Source organism: Pleurodeles waltl, chromosome 10, assembly GCF_031143425.1.
Source record: "Pleurodeles waltl isolate 20211129_DDA chromosome 10, aPleWal1.hap1.20221129, whole genome shotgun sequence".
Lineage (NCBI taxonomy): Eukaryota > Metazoa > Chordata > Amphibia > Caudata > Salamandridae > Pleurodeles > Pleurodeles waltl.
The window spans coordinates 723,549,008-723,568,289 of NC_090449.1; the positions used below are offsets into that span (position 1 = coordinate 723,549,008).

At 42.1% G+C, this 19,282-nt stretch overlaps 1 protein-coding gene across 5 annotated transcripts in view; it reads left to right on the forward strand.

The window, feature by feature from the left end:
- The window catches only part of NRP1 (neuropilin 1), a 290,386-nt gene that overhangs the window by 174,662 nt on the left and 96,442 nt on the right, over positions 1 to 19,282 (forward strand). For all 5 annotated transcript variants that reach the window (XM_069211236.1, XM_069211237.1, XM_069211238.1 and 2 more), the window contains 3 exons: positions 4,950 to 5,105; positions 10,811 to 10,955; positions 14,512 to 14,846. In XM_069211236.1, coding sequence (XP_069067337.1) covers positions 4,950 to 5,105; positions 10,811 to 10,955; positions 14,512 to 14,846 — 636 coding nt within the window. The remainder of the gene's footprint in view (positions 1 to 4,949; positions 5,106 to 10,810; positions 10,956 to 14,511; positions 14,847 to 19,282) is intronic.

The following is a 19,282-nucleotide window of genomic DNA, read 5'->3' on the forward strand; positions in this document are numbered from 1 at the left end:
CCCTTGGTTGGCACACAATTCAGGGGCGGAGAAACATGTTTCAAACCCATGCCTTAATGCCTGATTACAAACACTGCAAGATTTAGCGAGAAGACCAGGCCCTGTTCTTCTTGGTGGCTCAGTGCATAATTTTATTCTCCCACATTCCCTCCTTCTACAAGACATATGATGTAAACCGTCATGGTGATCTACATTTAGATAGCATAAGTAAGACTTCAGCCCCTAAGCAGATCTGAGCATAAGAGGCAGTAACACCTTTGTGTATGTCGATATAACAGTCGGGAGTGTGTACTATAGAACCGTCTTTAATAAATGCTTTCTCGCTACCGATTTTCCTGTTGTTTTAGATGTACATATTCCACCTTCAGGGTCTAGAGACTTAGCCATGATGGCAATATTCACCATGCTCATTGAGCAAACACTGCCTCACAGGGGAGCCCTCCTGCAAAGCAAGGTAGGACATTCCCAATTTGGAACATACCAGCGCTGGAACAGCCATAGAGTTCTCATGTAATACCATACTGGGCACCTGCAAGGCAAATGCTTGAAACTATTGCAAAGCTCAGATCTCGAACATACCTTTTAATAGTCAACACAAACTATTACACTTTGAATTCATATTTAGGGTCTGATTTAGATGTTGGTGGAGGGAACTACTCTGTCACAACCATGACGGATATTCGACCCTCTGTATTACAATCCATTCATATCCTATGGGGATTGTAATAAGGTGGTCAGGATATCCGTCACATTTGTGACGGAGTATTCCATCCACAAACTTCTAAATCAGGCCTTTCGAATTATACACATACATGACACACTAAGACAATATCCTTGGAGCCAGGAGTTATGGAGCACTGATGATATAAGATCACAAAATCACATATTAGTTACACATAGTCACCCGCCTTACATATAAAATGTCCTATGCTTTGTAATGAATCGGTACATCATTATTATGCCCTCTGTGTACTGTACAATTTATTAATAGAACACTTTTTAAAAACACACACACATATAAAAATAAGAAACTGTTGCTGCACCAGAATATGACAAGGCAGGGGTACACTGATCTGTCAGTGAAGCATTGCAATGACACAGAGGTAAGTACTCATGTGCGGCTTTGGTGCACGGCACGCTTTTGGTTGTGGTTTAACCCTTGATTGCACTCCCCTTCCACAACTCCCCCTCCACGGTGATAGATTGTATAATGTGTGGATCTCTATAACCGTCCACCAAAGTCCTCCAGGCAACATCACAAATTTTAACCTTCCTCCAAGGTGATCTAAAAGTTCTGTTTTCTTGGACTTCACAAGTTTGACCAACTAATTTTTCATAATTAGTTTTCTGCTGGCTTTTGTACTCTGCTCAATGTTAGTGGCATTTTAGTTCAGTTCTAGTATCGCTTGATTTGGTAATTTGAAGAAATATCCTTTCTAACAGCTATACGCATCACTCATAACGAAAATTATAATTGATGGGTCTATGACTATAATAAAAGCCTTAATGCGCATTCACTAAATGCATACATATAGGAAGTAAAATCAAATTTCAGAAGCAATGTGGATAGGACTCAGTACACAAATGGCATTTCCAGGAAGAACTGCTGATATAATCAAAGATTAGATTCTGATCTTCTGTTCTTTTAAGTTAAAACACACCATGTTTTTCAGAGTAAGCAACCGTTATAAAACACTGCTGCATATCATTGTAAAAGAGTTTTAAGACACTCTGGGCCTGAGTACAACTTCGGCGGAGGTGTTAATCCATCCCAAAAGTGACGGTAAAGTGACGGATATACCACCAGCCGTATTACGATTCCATTATATCCTATGGAACTCGTAATACGGCTGGTGGTATATCCGTCACATTTGGGACGGTTTAACACCTCCTCCAAAGTTGTAATCAGGCCCTCTGTGTAATGTCACCATAACATGCATAAGAATGTTTTTTCAGCAATTTCTCCAAACTTGTTTTATTGGGAATGTACACAGTTCAACATCCATATCCTACAGCAGGAAGCAACCAGGTTTGCTCCCCCAAAGCTTGTAGCAAAAGTGTCTCAGTACATTGTGCCTTCTTAACCCCCATTCTCTGCTTCAGACATTTTCTTTCTCTATTCCATCTTCTCACCTTGAGTCTTCACATCAAGTATTTCTGGCTTCTCTCCTTTGTAAATCTCAATATTAAATCTTGGTATCTTAGCATGCATCAGCAACTCAATTTCTTTTGAAACACAAAGGGACTCATTAAGAGTTTGGCGGTGGTGATTAGTCCATCACAAATGTGACGTATATCCTGAACGCCTATTTACAATTTCCATAGGATGTAATGGAACTTGTAATATGGGAGACAGGATATCCGTCACGTTTGTGACAGATTATTCCCCTCCGTCAAACTCGAAATGAGGCCTAAAGCCACTTCCTAACACATAAAGGTTTGCTTTTTGTCCCTGTGTAGATAGGCTCTTCAAGTTCTGGCCAGTGTGCAAGCATCCAATAACATTTGAATTATGGAAATACAAAAATACAGTTAAGACTTTTGTAAATAACCATGAGTTTAAAGGAAATACAGTAGCATCCAGCACCATTGAGCAACCGAAACAGAGGAAAGTCTACTGGCCCTGAAATCTATGAACTTCAAGCAATTCAAGTAGAAAAGATACAACCGTAGGGACTCGCATTTCTTATCTGAATGCGTGTAATACAATATTTTTAATGCCAATGGAGAACACATTATGTCATCGTAAAATCTTAATCAGTAATATTACATTTTGTGTAAGTCATAATATGTCTCTACAAATTGCATTACAGATACATTAGTAATCATAATTTCAAGTGCCTCATCTCTGACTGCGTAGTCTTTCTGCATTTTGTAGGTCTTGCTGAGATTAATCAGTGGGAAACTGTCATCCCTTTACTCACAATACAGTACCCGGGAATTAGAAAAATACACTTTGTTCAAATTAGGAAATAGTGACTTTCATGCCCAGTGCGGTATAGTAATGTAAGCATATTCGGCAGAGGTCGCTTGTTATTCATACTTCACGAATTCTGGTGCAAATAAAATTAGCATGTGTCTGGACACCAGAGCTCTGGCACTTTACACCTCTACCAAATGGTGTGCCTGAGCCACCAGCTTTTTTAGCAGCCATAGGCCCCTTGAGCTGATGCACAATCAGGTGCAGCACCCCCTCAAGTGAATCTTTTGGTCCACCACAATGTAAATGATAAGACAGGATAAGCTGGAACAGGGCAAGGCAGTGACCGGCCAGTTATTATCATCTGGATAGGAACTTGGGATACCCTCGTAGAACACGCGGAGAACAGGCACTGGAGAGTGCCCTGCAAAAGTGTGCAGCCAGCACAGAAACAGCTAACTAACTCCTCTGCTGGGACCACTTGTGTACAGTACTACTGAGAATGATGTGTGTGGCAACTGACATTGGAAATGGCATACAGAGCATTAAAACCGTCTTCTAAATAAGTCAAACACAACACGTCTATTTTTCGGATATTATCACCCCAAAAGCTATGCACCAGGCAGCACGTGAGTTTATACAAAGTCATCTGACAACTCACCACATCGCCTCCAATACTCTTCTCAGGGCTGTTCTTTGTGCCAATGAATTTAATTGGTCATGTTTCAGCTAGTTTGGCATCCAACCTTTTTGCTAATATGTTTCGGTAGATTTTAATCTTCTCCTTGGATTATTTCCTTTAGCACTGAATTACCTTTCCTCTTACGAATCTTGCTCTAAAGATGCTTCCTTTAGACTGATTACACTTGGCAGATACGTTGTTTCTTTTAAAGGGTGCTACCTTTTTCTACGGGCTGGTGAGGTTTCCCATCTCTTAAATGTCACTAAAAGAGTTCCTTGTGCTCTGGTAATATGGGTATAAAAACTAAATTTTAGTTTATAAAAATGGTTCAATTTGGACATAATGAAAACCAGTAAAAGACGATTGGGGAATATGATGGCACTGGGCGCTGCATAAACTAAGCTGCTCAAGGCACGTTTATGCTATTCTTGGGACATTGCACAAAATATTGCCCTTACCATCACACAACCTCAAAATTCAGGCATCCACAGCATCTCTAAATATGTAAGAACCCTTTAGGAGCAACGCTTGAAGCTGCTGCCATTGCATCATAAGACCAATCAGATGAAGTTTCACTATTTGTGTAAACATCTCCATTCTCTGTTCCGCCTGGAGGGTCTAATGAAGAAGTCCAGGCCCGCCAAAAGTTACAAATCCTATTTCAAGTCATGTTGTGGTCTAAAAGTAGGTGCTCCCCAGAGCAAATCATAGGCACTAGAGGATGGCATCCAATATCATTTGTGCCACTAATAGGGCTAGGGCTTCATTTGCATGAGCGGAGACAGGTGCAAGGTATGTCCTTGGAATAAAGGTGCCTAAAATTTTCTGAATCCAGGTATTACTTTAAGCGAGGCTCTGCTTTGTGATCTACTTTCCTCATCATGCACTTATCTTATGACTCCTCTGAAAGGCTCCTTCTGAGTTATTAAAGTAGAGTAGAGAATATTGAATCCAAAATATTGATGGGTCACAATATTGTGACCACAATACTGAGGGACACAATATTGAACAGGTAAGTATACAGAGGGAGGTAAGGATTTAATATTCCTAACTCCACATCTATGTACCTTGAAGATATCTATACACCATCAAGGTATGTATATGTTGAGTTAAGTATAGAAAAAGTATAGAAATGTACCTTTCATTATTTTGTCCCTCAAATTTGTGGTCATGATATTGTGCCCATTGATACTTTGGTTTAAATATTTCTAGCCTATATCCTTGTGAGCATTTACTGTGTGGAATTGTCAGCTAGTCTGGATTCATTTCAGACTGATACTGCTTGCTCTCTTGTCTTCTGACTTTTACTAAGGTCATCCACCTGACTCTTTACTTTTTTCATTGCAGGTTGACTTGGGACTTCTTCGATTTGTCTCTGGCATCGGGACTCAGGGGGCCATCTCTAAAGAAACCAAGAAAAAATACTATGTTAAATCATACAAAGTGGACATCAGCTCCAACGGCGAAGACTGGATAACATTAAAAGATGGGAGCAAACATGTTGTAAGTGTACAGCTATTTCAAAGTGTTTTTACTGTTTTTATTTGTTGTGACTCATTTTGCTAGTCAATGAAAACTGTCATTATGATCATTTAAAGGCACTGGTTGTCTTGGAACTATAATTTCTGTTAATTATACAATATCAAAATATGTTATGTCATGTGCATCTGTAAAATGCACTAGCACACATGATGGTATCCTGGCACTGACAAGGTGTGTATGTGTGCTTAACCCTGCCTGTTGTAGGTGAAAATCTAGGTCTTCAGCTTCTTACAGAATTCAAGATGAGAGGAGGCGGCTCTGATGTGGTGTGGGAGGTTGTTCCATGCTTCAGGAGGGATGTATGAGAATTCCCTCCTGCTGATCTGTTTATGTGCATGCATGGGACGAGTGCGAGTAGGAGCCCTGATGAGCAGAGGTGTCTGGGTGGTTGGTGGAAGGAGATGCAACTGTCCAGGTAGGTGAGGTCTAAGTTATGTAGTTCCTTGAATGTGTGTATGTGGAGTTTGATTGAGCTTCTTTCTGTATTGGGAGTGAGAGTATTTCCCTGATGTGTAGTGTGATGTGAGTTCTCTGTGGGAGTTTGAGGATAAGTGTAGCTGCCGAGTTGTGAATGATTTGTCGTGTTCTTTTGATTTGCTTGGTGATCCTGGCATAGGCATTCTCATAGTCCGATTTGCTGGTAACTAGAGCATGAGTGACAGTTTTTCTAGTGTTGTTTGGGAGCCATTTAGAAATTTGAATATGCATATTTTTTAGCCAACAAATACTGTTGTAACGATGCAGGAAATGAAGAAAGTCCATATAGGAATTATATGTACGAACAGGATTTATTCTGGAAGACGTTCAAGGGAAAAAAACGAACTCACAACCGAAGCTTCCGATCAGCTCTCCGTCCACAAGACAACTCACTCTGTGGAACAAGGAGTTTTCAGATAATTCTCAGAATGCTCTGCATGTACAACTCACAGCGCCTTGTCTTTGTTTTTTTTTTTGTTTTTTTTTATGCCCCAGGATCCACTACGCATGGGGTTGAACACGTGCACAGCTTCAACTCAAAGCGTGTCTTCTTCATTTCTTTTATGTCGCAGGATGCACTGCGCATGGGGTTGAACGCCCGCACAGCTTCAAGTGCGCGTGCAATGATGCACGCGTTAGCACTAGCATGCATCACTACAAAAGATGCACGCATCGCTTAATACGTTGCCAAAAAATAACAAGTTCAACACTGCCCCACAAATTCAATGCTGCACCCCACGACATCAGCCCCATCTAATGAAAACTCACTGCTTTCAACGCCAAGGTAAGTTTTTGTTTCCTTCCGAAATTCTTTTTCGTCAGTGAGTTTGTCGTTCATGATTCTGCACCCCACTCCTGGTACCAGATGTTGTAACGATACAGGAAATGAAGAAAGTCCAGATAAGAATTATATGTACGAATAGGATTTATTCTGGAAGAAGTTCAAGGGAAAAACAAACTCATGACCGAAGCTTCTGATCAGCTCTCCGTCCACAAGACAACTGACTCTGTGTAACGAGGAGTCAATCGAACACTTCAAACGGAGCTCTACATTAGCTCATAGATTTACATTTAAAATACGCTTTAACTAACATAAACATAAGCATACTACAAATACTCATGAAAATAGGGGATACAATTTGAAACGGGTCTCACATTAAACAGAGAGAATTTGGTCTGAAATAGTAATTAATTCTCTTGACAGGAATAGGACAGCAGAATAGTAGTACTGAGAAATCAAGGGTAAATAAAGCTGGATATCCTGTATGATCTGTGCTTTTAAAAAAATGTGGGACTGATGAGCCTGTCTGCCATTATCTGCTATAAAAGAGAATGTAATTTACTTCAGTGGTCTAATTCATCCATTGTAATGGCCTGTTTATGACCAGAAGGTCGAACCTTTTAATCCTGGTTGATCTATTCAGCCTTTTATTCTTCGGAGGTCGATACAAAAAGAACAGTGAGTTGTGCAATAATCAACAATTGTCATCAGTGCATAGACAGCAGGCAGTCCCTGAGGTGTGCCATATAACTGAACCAATTGGCTATCATTATGAAATCCATGTCCCTACGTCTTCATGGTTGTAGATCATCAAAAACATGTTCTTATAGTGAGTTTGCCATCCACTGGATACATTCCTCGCTGGACTTGGTATTAGCAGATCTGAAATAAGTGACTTTACCTCAATAGTTTCTGGTCGTCCCTAGCACTCTAAAAGGTCAACACCCATCAACTGCAGTGTATTTGGGGATGCATTGCCGCAGTTAGTGTAATGCTTTATACCAGTTGCAACCAAATACAAAGACAGCATATGTTGTTCTTCTCAATTTATATTCTACAACAGTTTATAGGGAAGTTAAATAATTAAATGTTCTTTTCCTGTCGAACACAGCAACTCAGTTTGGTATGCATGGGCCATGTAGTGCCAAAGGAAAACAAGACAATGGCTGCAGGGCCCTGATCCAGAGCCCACTCTTTTTGTTTTAGTTACGAGGCGTCTGGCAGGCAGCTAAAGCTGTCAAGCCAGACTTAAAACAGCAACTTTTTCAATTGTGAAGTGCGAGATTACAAATTCATGCCAGAGACTTAGAGAATCCATGGGCATTGTTAAGCCTGTAGCCGAGATAGCCACCTCTACATTGTGCTGAACAAAACCTTTGAATAAACTACCGTTAATTGGTTTGTTTTGAAAACATTTTGTTGCTGGAGATCTTCGGCATTTTTAGTTCATACCAAAGATTAGGTAGATGTCATCCAAAAATGTTAAGCTCCTGACAGTGATCCCTGAGAATGTTTTCCATCCCGTTGGCTGCAAAACGCAATGCCGTGCAGCTACAGGTGCTTCAGCGAAGGCACTGAAAGGTGGACTTGTGGAGATTATGCCTTCCCGGAAGATTTGGCATACGAGGTGGATTTAAAATCTTGGCATCATTAGTGAACCTTGGTTGAAAGGTGAGATTCTAAATGGTCTTGCTGCGCAAAGTGCTCAATTATCTAGGCAATGCATAAGAATGCTTCTGATGTGACCACGTAAACACAGTGGTCCTGATTCTCAAAGATAACTTACATTTTGAGTACGTTTACTACTTTCCCGTGTTCACAAGCGGCACTTTTGCTTGTAGTAACTTACTCTTTTGCATTAACTTACACTCCAGTAGTACATCCTGCACTACACATGAACAACCACCGGTACTGCAACACCCTTCTACAGAAATTAATGGAGGTAGGAGCCTACTACAAAAGTCTAAGTTACTGCAAAAGTGCAGTTTGGGGAACCAAAAAATTGCAAACTCATTCAAAAGTGTAAATTACTACAAAAGTGCAGTTTGTGAATAGCACTTTATAGTATGTTTTGTTGTACTACTGTAGTGCTACAAAACATACAACAAAGTGCAGCTTGTGAATCAGGCCCAATGTCAGCAGCCACACCTTCAGAACAATGGTTAGCTGTCTCAAGATCTTAAGAGAAATCATTATCCTGGCATGAACTGAATTTAGAATTGGATAGGTGCATTTATGAAAATTACCATTTGAAATGACATTAAGATGTTGAAACTGTATCTTTGATGCAACATCTTAAAAGTCTCAGAATGTGCCAGTTATGGTAGGTGCACAATTCAAACTCCCCCAGTGCACTGCTCATGGCTTCCTACATGACATGACAAAGAACAACATAAGTAGCAACATCAATGACATCGCATGTGACAATCAATGACATCACCAATGACACTGTGTAATGTTTACATTTACAAGTCTCTTAGGCTTCTGGTTTACCAGGTATAAGACCCTCCCAATGGCATTATAGGGACATAAATGACAGCTACCATCTATATGGCCTCTATATTCTTATATATAGACATACTGGGTCTGATTCAGAAAGCAAAGTTACACTTTTGTAAAAGTATATGGTTGTTTGCTACTCACAAAGATATTTCACTCGTATTTTTTTATGTGCAGAGACTCTGCAGTCATAAAGATACTACTAGTAAAATACTGCCATGCTGATTACGACTTGTCTTTCAGCCGGCCTTTCCATGGTGGGGACCCTGCCACGTAAAGGCCGGCTGAAAGCCAGGGACAGGGCTATAGGGGCCATGGCATGGGCAGTACAGGGGCCGTACAGGGGCCCCCCTGCCAGGCCCCCTTGTCAGCACCGGGTGCCCTGGTACCATCTATGCAATGTCATTGGCCTCGGCTCCCTGAGAGCCAAAGCCAATGCCACTGCACTGCTTCTGCCGGCCAGCCTGGCAGAAATATCATAGTACAGCAGTGAAGGGGCTGCCAGCTTGGTGGCTGCCTCCCCGCCATTGTATTGGCGGTCCAGCAGTCGGACCATCAAAATTGTAATAGCACCCTAAATCGTGATGAGTACATCATATTACATGTCTAGTTATAGAACAAAGACTGCCCGATGGGAAATCACTCAGGGCTATTTCCATCAAGTCATTTGTGTAAGTGATCCACAAGCCTGATGGACCAAACAGATCCATTCAAACATCACTCTCTGGTGAAACCAGCTCAAGGACGTTGGAGAAGTGATTTCTAATCTGAGCTGCCGCAATTTAGGTAAAGTAGAGGACTTTTTAATGGAGTGTGTTTGTCCAAACCTTAGTATGCAATGTGCTCAGGGATTCATCTTCCTGGCCAGAATACTTACTCGAGTCAGTTTAATCACAAACTGTTTTCATCAACGCTCTTTTTTACATTTTACATATTTCTCCACTGCCCTTGAGCTGTTAATGTGTAGTTTTTCATACAGCATTTAATACTGTGGTAGTGCAATCCTCAGGTATCCTGTTTTTTAATATAAGGGAAAAGAGGCACTGATCAGATAAGTGATTAGACAAGCATCACGCAACTGGCCAAATCTGATAGATGGTGATTAAAAAGTAGATCTCCTTGACCTTTTAACTTTTTATCTAAATTCTGGTATTTCTTGTTTGTGAAAATCCATTTCAATGTTAGTGTTTGATAGTACGGCTCCAACAACTTTTGTGCAGTCCGTTGATTGAAGATATGTAGTACTGGGTCATTCTAACTTGGTTGTTCCTCTGCCCCTCTCCTCTTTGGTTAGGATTTTAGCTGTGAGAGACATGCCCTTTAGTTCCTGGTTCATGCCTGAAAATTGCCTATCGGTACGGGAACATTACTTTTGGAACAAAGCATGAACATGTTTTAATTAATTTAAAAAAAATTATTTAACATCACAGCTGAATTTATATCATACTTTTGCATGATTGTTCAACGTGGAACTCTCTGATAAAGCATCAGACGGTAATGCAAGCACTGATTTGTTAAATAAACAGACTCTCTGGCTCAGCTCTACAAGGACTGCTTTCCCAAACACGAGTGAACTTAGTTCAATGCACCAATGTTTAAATGTGAAAGACAGGTTGTTGGTAGAACCGTAGAGCTCCACCCAGTACATAGTGGAGGTTGCGTCGATGCTTTTGGGTTCTTAACAGTCCCTAAATAGGGATCCAGGGAAACCATGGTGATCAGAAACAAACCTTTTTCATTCTCTTCAATCGCACACAATTAGGAACACAGAAAAGAAACACCAGAACTTTATGAAAATTGAAATAAAGCCGGATACTTTGCATAGCTTCTTTTAGAAAGCATACACATCAGTATTATGTATGAAACCTTTTCATTAACCCCAATTCTTGACTTTGTTTTTCTCTCACAGGTATTTCACGGGAACAGTAACCCAACTGATGTTGTATTCCGCTCCTTCCCGAAACCTGTCCTTACTCGCTTCATTCGAATTAGACCTGTCACTTGGGAGTCTGGTATATCCCTGAGATTTGAGGTCTATGGCTGCAAAATTACTGGTTAGTATTAGTAAAACATTCACATAAATGCCCAAGGAATCCATGCCTTGTGTAAAAACTTAATTGATCATTGTTTGGGACTGTGGAAAATTTAAATGTCAATCTATCAAAGTACGCTTTGTGAGGAGACATATGCCTTGAGCAGAAGTGATGTTCATTGACAATGTTTAGACATAAACACTGTCTCATGTGTGAAAGTCTTATATTATGCATAAACAATTGTGTTTGTTTCTTATCAACAAAATGCTAAACTCCCATACAAGTAGGACACTTACTGGGTCACTGAGACCCATGAGAAAACAATAGATGCTACAACATCATGTCCAGGCATCGGCTGTGCTCTTGCACTCACATATGATCTAAAGGGGAATAATGTAAGCAACTGATGTATGCATACATTTTTCTTGTGCTATCACCATCCTTTTTATGTTGTGCAAGGGCTATTACCACCAGTTACACGTTGATGGTAACGCTCTATGTAAAAACAAGAGCTAACGTTGTTAGCACTGGGCTCCTAATTAGAGCCAGTGCTTGAACAGGTAGAAATGCTGTTTACTCTAATTTTAGCATGTACTCGCGGGTCTGAAAATCCAACTATTGACTCACACAATGAAACTATAAAAGTGTCAGAGTATCATAGGGTTTTTTAAAGCTACTCTTATTCGAAGATTAGGCTCTGCTAACAAAATAACATGTTCACAATCTCAACACACGTCTGACAAAAGAAAAACATTATCATCCAGTTAGGATTTTGATAAATGTTTACATGGGTTGTTCAGTAAAATTTTGCTTGAGATTATTATTTGAAACTAGCAGAACTTTGTTTTCTAGGTCTCCAAAATAAAATGTATTTTATTTATTGCACAACGTCATATAAACATATATTTATTATTTAAGGTTTGGCATTTCTTTATGATGTTTAACAAAAGCAGGCATGACTCCGCTTGTTCACTTCTTGTCAAGTAGATGTAGTTTGGAGCACTTCTTAATTTGTAAAAAAAAAAAAAAGTGCCAGGGCTCCTGTCAGGAGGATACTTTTGTTTTGCACCACCCATTGCACTTGTCAGCTTTGCCAATAATAGTTATAACACAGATACTACCTTCACACTCCTGTGTGACAATTCTGACTATTTCAGGCCCGCAAAGCTCTAGGAATGGCTTTGGTGGCAGGTATTCAGTATTTTTAATGTATATTGAATTAATAAACAACTGTTGCTGTGCTCGTCTCTAAATTAGACAGACAATGCCACCATGTGTCGTACTGTCATAAGTGCGGTTTTGAGAAGTAAGTGCCAGTGCCAAACGCCAGATAACACCTGCTCAAACTAAGCACTGTTTGGGAAGGGTTTAAGAGCAAAGAAGCTCAAGGTTGACTGGTATCAGAAACCTAAATGTTACTGTGATTAAGGCTTGTAGGGACCCATCACTAACTACTAAATGTCACTTTCAAATGAATGTATGAAAACTACTTTTGCAGCCCGCTAATCCCCTAAAAATTATACCCTTTTGCAGCAAGTCAAAAAGGCAATTAGTTATTCACAGACAGGCCAGTCTTTAATCCTCTAAAAAACGAAGAATATACTGAAGTCATTCTAACCTCACTGTCTTACTACTTAGTTGGGGTTGCCATGCTATTTTTTCCCAATTTTGACTTTGTTTTATTGATCATTTTTATACTGTTTCTTTCTAAATTTCTATTTTATTCGGTACAGAAATTGATTGGTGTGCATTCTTCTCCCCACTTCTTTGCAAACTATTCCGCCTGAGGCAATGTTTTCTCTGATATTCACTTATAGGCAAATTTGTTAATACTTTGGCACCGTTTGAACACTACTTCCTCTTTTTTCACAACTATCTGATACTCTCGAACGTACATATTCATTCTATGTATTCAAATTATTTTCCAATGAAAGGTTAAAGTATATGAATGAGCATAGCTCCTTAGCTTGTTTTCACCATCTATTGTACTCTGATTTCATCAGGGTTTCTTTATCAACATTATTTCCTTGTGAGAACTTTGTGATAACAATGTGTATGTCTCTATTTTCTAGAGGTTTGTCGAGCACTCTCTGTTGTCTTTATAAAGCAGTCGCCTTGTGGCAAATACAGGGCATTTTAAATGTAGTTCACTTGGCTACATAAGGCCAAAGGAAATGTATTAATCGTCCTGTCATGGTGAAATGGGCGGGGGAAGGGGCTATAAGGAGATGAGCAGCATCATTTTGCAACACTTGGAGGCATTGAGTAACATAGGGAGTTCTAAGTAGAGTTACAACAGTGTCATATTAAGGATTTTGGGCCCCGGGCCAGAAAATACTTTGGGATCCTCTTTAACCATTCCCTGTTCATTGAAGACTGCAAGATGCCAAACAGTATTGAATTAAGCATTAAATTATCAGAAATGGGGCGAAAGAAAATATCTTAATATGTCTTGGGCAGTGTCCTAAAGTCCTCAACAAGACACTGGGCAGAGAGACACATAACTTGAGATACACGTGGGCAAACAGGGCAGAAGAGGTTGAGCTAGGGACACAGTTTTAACATAGAGATTAATATCACTTCCCGGAGGGGGGGGGGGGAGTTGGAAGGTTGGAGCTCTGGGTAATTACCCCCTTTGCCTATGCCTAACAATTTCTCGAATTACAATAATCAACTCTTGCCATAATGATTACCGTAATGTTAGTTTTTCGAGGGTGTACAGTTATACGTCGAGGGTGTTGGGTTATACGTTAATGGAAAGGCAGGATGCAGCAGATGTCCATGAATAGGCTTTATTCCTTCGAGTACAAATTCAACAAGACCAAACAAAGATTAGCAGAGGCTCCCAGGCCACAGCTATCTCACTTAGAATCCTAGACTTCACCTAAAGATGGAGAGGAGTTCCACATTCTACTGTGTGGTCATAGCTTGACACTTACCCAGTGTAATCTTTTAAAGGATTAGTAGGTGAAAAAACATGCACGTGCAACTTTAGTTATGTTGCTTGAAAAAGATCACGAATAATCACAAATTACAGCCAAGGGTGCGAGTGTAAATAAAGGATTGTGCAACAGTGCTTTTGATTTTTTAAAGTGTGGCATATATCATTATGGTACATTCCAAATGGAAGAGTGTAGCTATTGGTGGAGTATACAATCTCGCATTGAAATATGTTAATGTAATTAATGTGCCACCAGAAAAATGCACAACAATCCATTGCGATGTTGGATTACATAAATAAAACTGGGTTCCAAATTATGACCAACTCACTGATAAATCGCCCAGAGAAAAGGGAAGTATTATGTTTGAACATTTTATAGTAGTATTCAATTCAAAGCTACCCGTTCTTGTCTGACCCTGCTGCGAAGGTTCACTGCACCACAGAAAGAGAGTAGTTCACTGACCAAATTCACATTGCGCTATCGGGAAGATTCCACGAAGATGCATTTCACTTCTGGTATTACGAAGTATTTGCTGTGAAATGCTTAAAGACTATATGCATATCGATAATTTATGATTTAGTGAATTGTGTATTTCCCGAGATCATTCTTTTACATGTAATTTCCTCTCTTTGTAGACTACCCTTGCTCTGGAATGCTTGGAATGGTTTCAGGGCTTATTTCCGACGCCCAGATTACAGCTTCAAGCAAAGTTGATCGAAACTGGGTTCCTGAAAACGCTCGTCTCATTACCAGTAGATCGGGCTGGGCACTGCCACCAACTACTAACCACCCGTATGTCCAGGAGTGGCTCCAAGTGGACCTGGGTGAAGAGAAAATAGTGAGAGGGATAATTATCCAGGGGGGCAAGCACAGAGAAAACAAGGTGTTCATGAGGAAATTCAAGATCGGCTACAGCAATAATGGATCTGACTGGAGTATGATAATGGATGCGACTAGAAAGAGGCCAAAGGTAAGAAGACAATTAGAAAATGTTCAAGATACAACAAATGATCAGGGCTATCACAAGCTGAAAATTATGATTTTGAAAAGTGTTCTTGCATTTATTCAATAAATAAAATGTTCAACTGGACACAAATACATATTCAGAATCTGATAGGGATTTTGTAGTCAATCAACACTCTCCGAAAACATCACTTTGGCATGCATATGTGGGAAGCATTCCAAGAGTGCATAAATGAAAATATAGTTTGCAAATGTACATAGTTGTTTAAAATGGGAAATATCTGCCTCCAGAAGGTGGAGGCAAAAGCAGAGTAATGTTTGGTAGGCCATTGAGCAATTGAGCAGAGGGTGGCCTCCATCCAGGTGTCAGAGGACCAGGGCTATTAGTGGTGTTATGAAATTGTTTTTGGTAGGAAGTGTTTCTCTTTTTCTAGGTGGGAACTCTGATATATGTTGTTTTGGTTTTCATGGCGATGTGTTCTTTGAAGGTGTACTGGCCTATGTTGCTTACCCATCCCTCCCTGCTCATTGCTGGTCGTCTTTCTGCTTATTTGCCCCCAAACGTCTCCTAGCACCTCTATTTCTCATCCTGAGTCCCCTGCCATTTCCTTTGTATTTTATTCTTTCTTTTTGTGAAAAAAAAAAACGTTTTACAAGGTCCGGCAGTTGCCATAAATATTAATTTGTTTTTTAAATTAACCACTCCAAAGGCATCCAGCTTCTTGGAATTGGAAATTAAAAAATAATAATAATAAAATGGTCACTACATCATGTGATATGCTTGTGCATGCCTCGTGACACATGCATGTGTTTTACATCAATGTAGGAAGTTGGCTCTGTATGTGCTATTTCAAAGTAAGGAATAGCATGCACAGAGTCCAAGGGTTCCCCTTAGAGGTAAAATAGTGGTAAAAAGAGATAATACTAATGCTCTATTTTGTGGTAGTGTGGTCGAGCAGTAGGCTTATCCAAGGAGTAGTGTTAAGCATTTGTTGTACATACACCTAGACAATAAATGAGGTACACTCAGAGACAAATCCAGCCAATAGGTTTTTATATAGAAAAATATCTTTTCTTAGTTTATTTTAAGAACCACAGGTTCAAATTCTACATGTAATATCTCATTCGAAAGGTATTGCAGGTAAGTACTTTAGGAACTTCAAATCATCAAAATTGCATGTATACTTTTCAAGTTATTGACAAATAGCTGTTTTAAAAGTGGACACAGTGCAATTTTCACAGTTCCTAGGGGAGGTAAGTTTTGATTAGTTTTACCAGGTAAGTAAGACACTTACAGGGTTCAGTTCTTGGTCCAAGGTAGCCCACCGTTGGGGGTTCAGAGCAACCCCAAAGTCACCACACCAGCAGCTCAGGGCCGGTCAGGTGCAGAGTTCAAAGTGGTGCCCAAAACACATAGGCTAGAATGGAGAGAAGGGGGTGCCCCGGTTCCGGTCTGCTTGCAGGTAAGTACCCGCGTCTTCGGAGGGCAGACCAGGGGGGTTTTGTAGGGCACCGGGGGGGACACAAGTCCACACAGAAATTTCACCCTCAGCGGCGCGGGGGCGGCCGGGTGCAGTGTGGAAACAAGCGTCGGGTTCGCAATGTTAGTCTATGAGAGATCTCGGGATCTCTTCAGCGCTGCAGGCAGGCAAGGGGGGGGTTCCTCGGGGAAACCTCCACTTGGGCAAGGGAGAGGGACTCCTGGGGGTCACTTCTCCAGTGAAAGTCCGGTCCTTCAGGTCCTGGGGGCTGCGGGTGCAGGGTCTCTCCCAGGCGTCGGGACTTTAGATTCAAAGAGTCGCGGTCAGGGGAAGCCTCGGGATTCCCTCTGCAGGCGGCGCTGTGGGGGCTCAGGGGGGACAGGTTTTGGTACTCACAGTATCAGAGTAGTCCTGGGGTCCCTCCTGAGGTGTCGGGTCTCCACCAGCCGAGTCGGGGTCGCCGGGTGCAGTGTTGCAAGTCTCACGCTTCTTGCGGGGAGCTTGCAGGGTTCTTTAAAGCTGCTGGAAACAAAGTTGCAGCCTTTCTTGGAGCAGGTCCGCTGTCCTCGGGAGTTTCTTGTCTTTTCGAAGCAGGGGCAGTCCTCAGAGGATGTCGAGGTCGCTGGTCCCTTCGGAAGGCGTCGCTGGAGCAGGATCTTTGGAAGGCAGGAGACAGGCCGGTGAGTTTCTGGAGCCAAGGCAGTTGTCGTCTTCTGGTCTTCCTCTGCAGGGGTTTTCAGCTAGGCAGTCCTTCTTCTTGTAGTTGCAGGAATCTAATTTTCTAGGGTTCAGGGTAGCCCTTAAATACTAAATTTAAGGGCGTGTTTAGGTCTGGGGGGTTAGTAGCCAATGGCTACTAGCCCTGAGGGTGGGTACACCCTCTTTGTGCCTCCTCCCAAGGGGAGGGGGTCACAATCCTAACCCTATTGGGGGAATCCTCCATCTGCAAGATGGAGGATTTCTAAAAGTTAGAGTCACCTCAGCTCAGGACACCTTAGGGGCTGTCCTGACTGGCCAGTGACTCCTCCTTGTTATTCTCATTATTTTCTCCGGCCTTGCCGCCAAAAGTGGGGCCTGGCCGGAGGGGGCGGGCAACTCCACTAGCTGGAGTGTCCTGCTGGGTTGGCACAAAGGAGGTGAGCCTTTGAGGCTCACCGCCAGGTGTGACAATTCCTGCCTGGGAGAGGTGTTAGCATCTCCACCCAGTGCAGGCTTTGTTACTGGCCTCAGAGTGACAAAGGCACTCTCCCCATGGGGCCAGCAACATGTCTCGGTTTGTGGCAGGCTGCTAAAACTAGTCAGCCTACACAGATAGTCGGTTAAGTTTCAGGGGGCACCTCTAAGGTGCCCTCTGTGGTGTATTTTACAATAAAATGTACACTGGCATCAGTGTGCATTTATTGTGCTGAGAAGTTTGATACCAAACTTCCCAGTTTTCAGTGTAGCCATTATGGTGCTGTGGAGTTCGTGTTTGACAGACTCCCAGACCATATACTCTTATGGCTACCCTGCACTTACAATGTCTAAGGTTTTGTTTAGACACTGTAGGGGTACCATGCTCATGCACTGGTACCCTCACCTATGGTATAGTGCACCCTGCCTTAGGGCTGTAAGGCCTGCTAGAGGGGTGGCTTACCTATACTGCATAGGCAGTGAGAGGCTGGCATGGCACCCTGAGGGGAGTGCCATGTCGACTTACTCATTTTGTTCTCACTAGCACACACAAGCTGGCAAGCAGGGTGTCTGTGCTGAGTGAGAGGTCTCCAGGGTGGCATAAGACATGCTGCAGCCCTTAGAGACCTTCCTTGGCATCAGGGCCCTTGGTACTAGAAGTACCAGTTACAAGGGACTTATCTGAATGCCAGGGTGTGCCAATTGTGGATACAATGGTACATTTTAGGTGAAGGAACACTGGTGCTGGGGCCTGGTTAGCAGGGTCCCAGCACACTTCTCAGTCAAGTCAGCATCAGTATCAGGCAAAAAGTGGGGGGTAACTGCAACAGGGAGCCATTTCCTTACACAAGCCCCCCCCAGCCCACAGGCCAGGAGACTCAGCCAACGCTGGAAGAGTCTTCCTAGTCTGTCAGGCGAGGAAGAGTAGAGGAAATGGCTGGTTTGTTGCAGGGCCTACTCTGCCTTACATCCTCCTGTTCAGGTCATTCCCTCTGGGGAACTGACCCACTTCCACAGTGATAGGACCTAGTCTGAACTGCCTCTTGTCTGTGCTTTTTATGTCTTCACCCATTCTCTCTATTTTGAGGTCAGAGGTATCCACCTCTGCTAATCTTATCTTAGCCAGGGTCACCCCTAGCTTACCCAAAGAGGTTACCCAGAGCTGGAGTAACCCCACCATGACCAACAGGGTCAGGGGGCCTAACTTGTTATTTGGCATGGGGTCAGACCACCATGCCAAGGATAGTGCAGCCATAAAGGCTAACACCCAGCAGAGGCCACTGACAGCTGTCAGTGCCCAGAACCACACCTTTAGCTCTTCGCCTAAAAGGGAAGGGGCTAAGTTACAGGCTTCTTTGGGTTCAGGTTGCCTGTCTGCTGTATTAGAGTGGGGGGTTACCACATCTTGTAGTAAACACCCTTCTTCCACTCTTTCTTCTGTTAGCTGAGGAGCCACCCACTCAGGTTTAACAGTTGCCTGACTAGCCAGGACTTCTTGTGGGTCAGGTTGGACTTTATCAGGGCCATTTTTGGAGTTCTCCCCTACTGGGGCAGAATCTCCTTGGCTTGCTGTAACCTTGGCTAAAGGTTGTCCACCCTTCCTACTCTGTTTTCTTTTCTTCTTCTTCTGGGGTCTGCTTGCATTTACTGCAGAGGCAGGACTTCCAGAATCCTTGGGAGAGGACTGGCACTGGACCAGTTCCTCTCTTGGGCTCTGACTAACCTCTGGGTAGTCATTTCCAAGGAGACAATCAAGGGGGAGGTCTGTACTGACTACTACCCTTCTCCA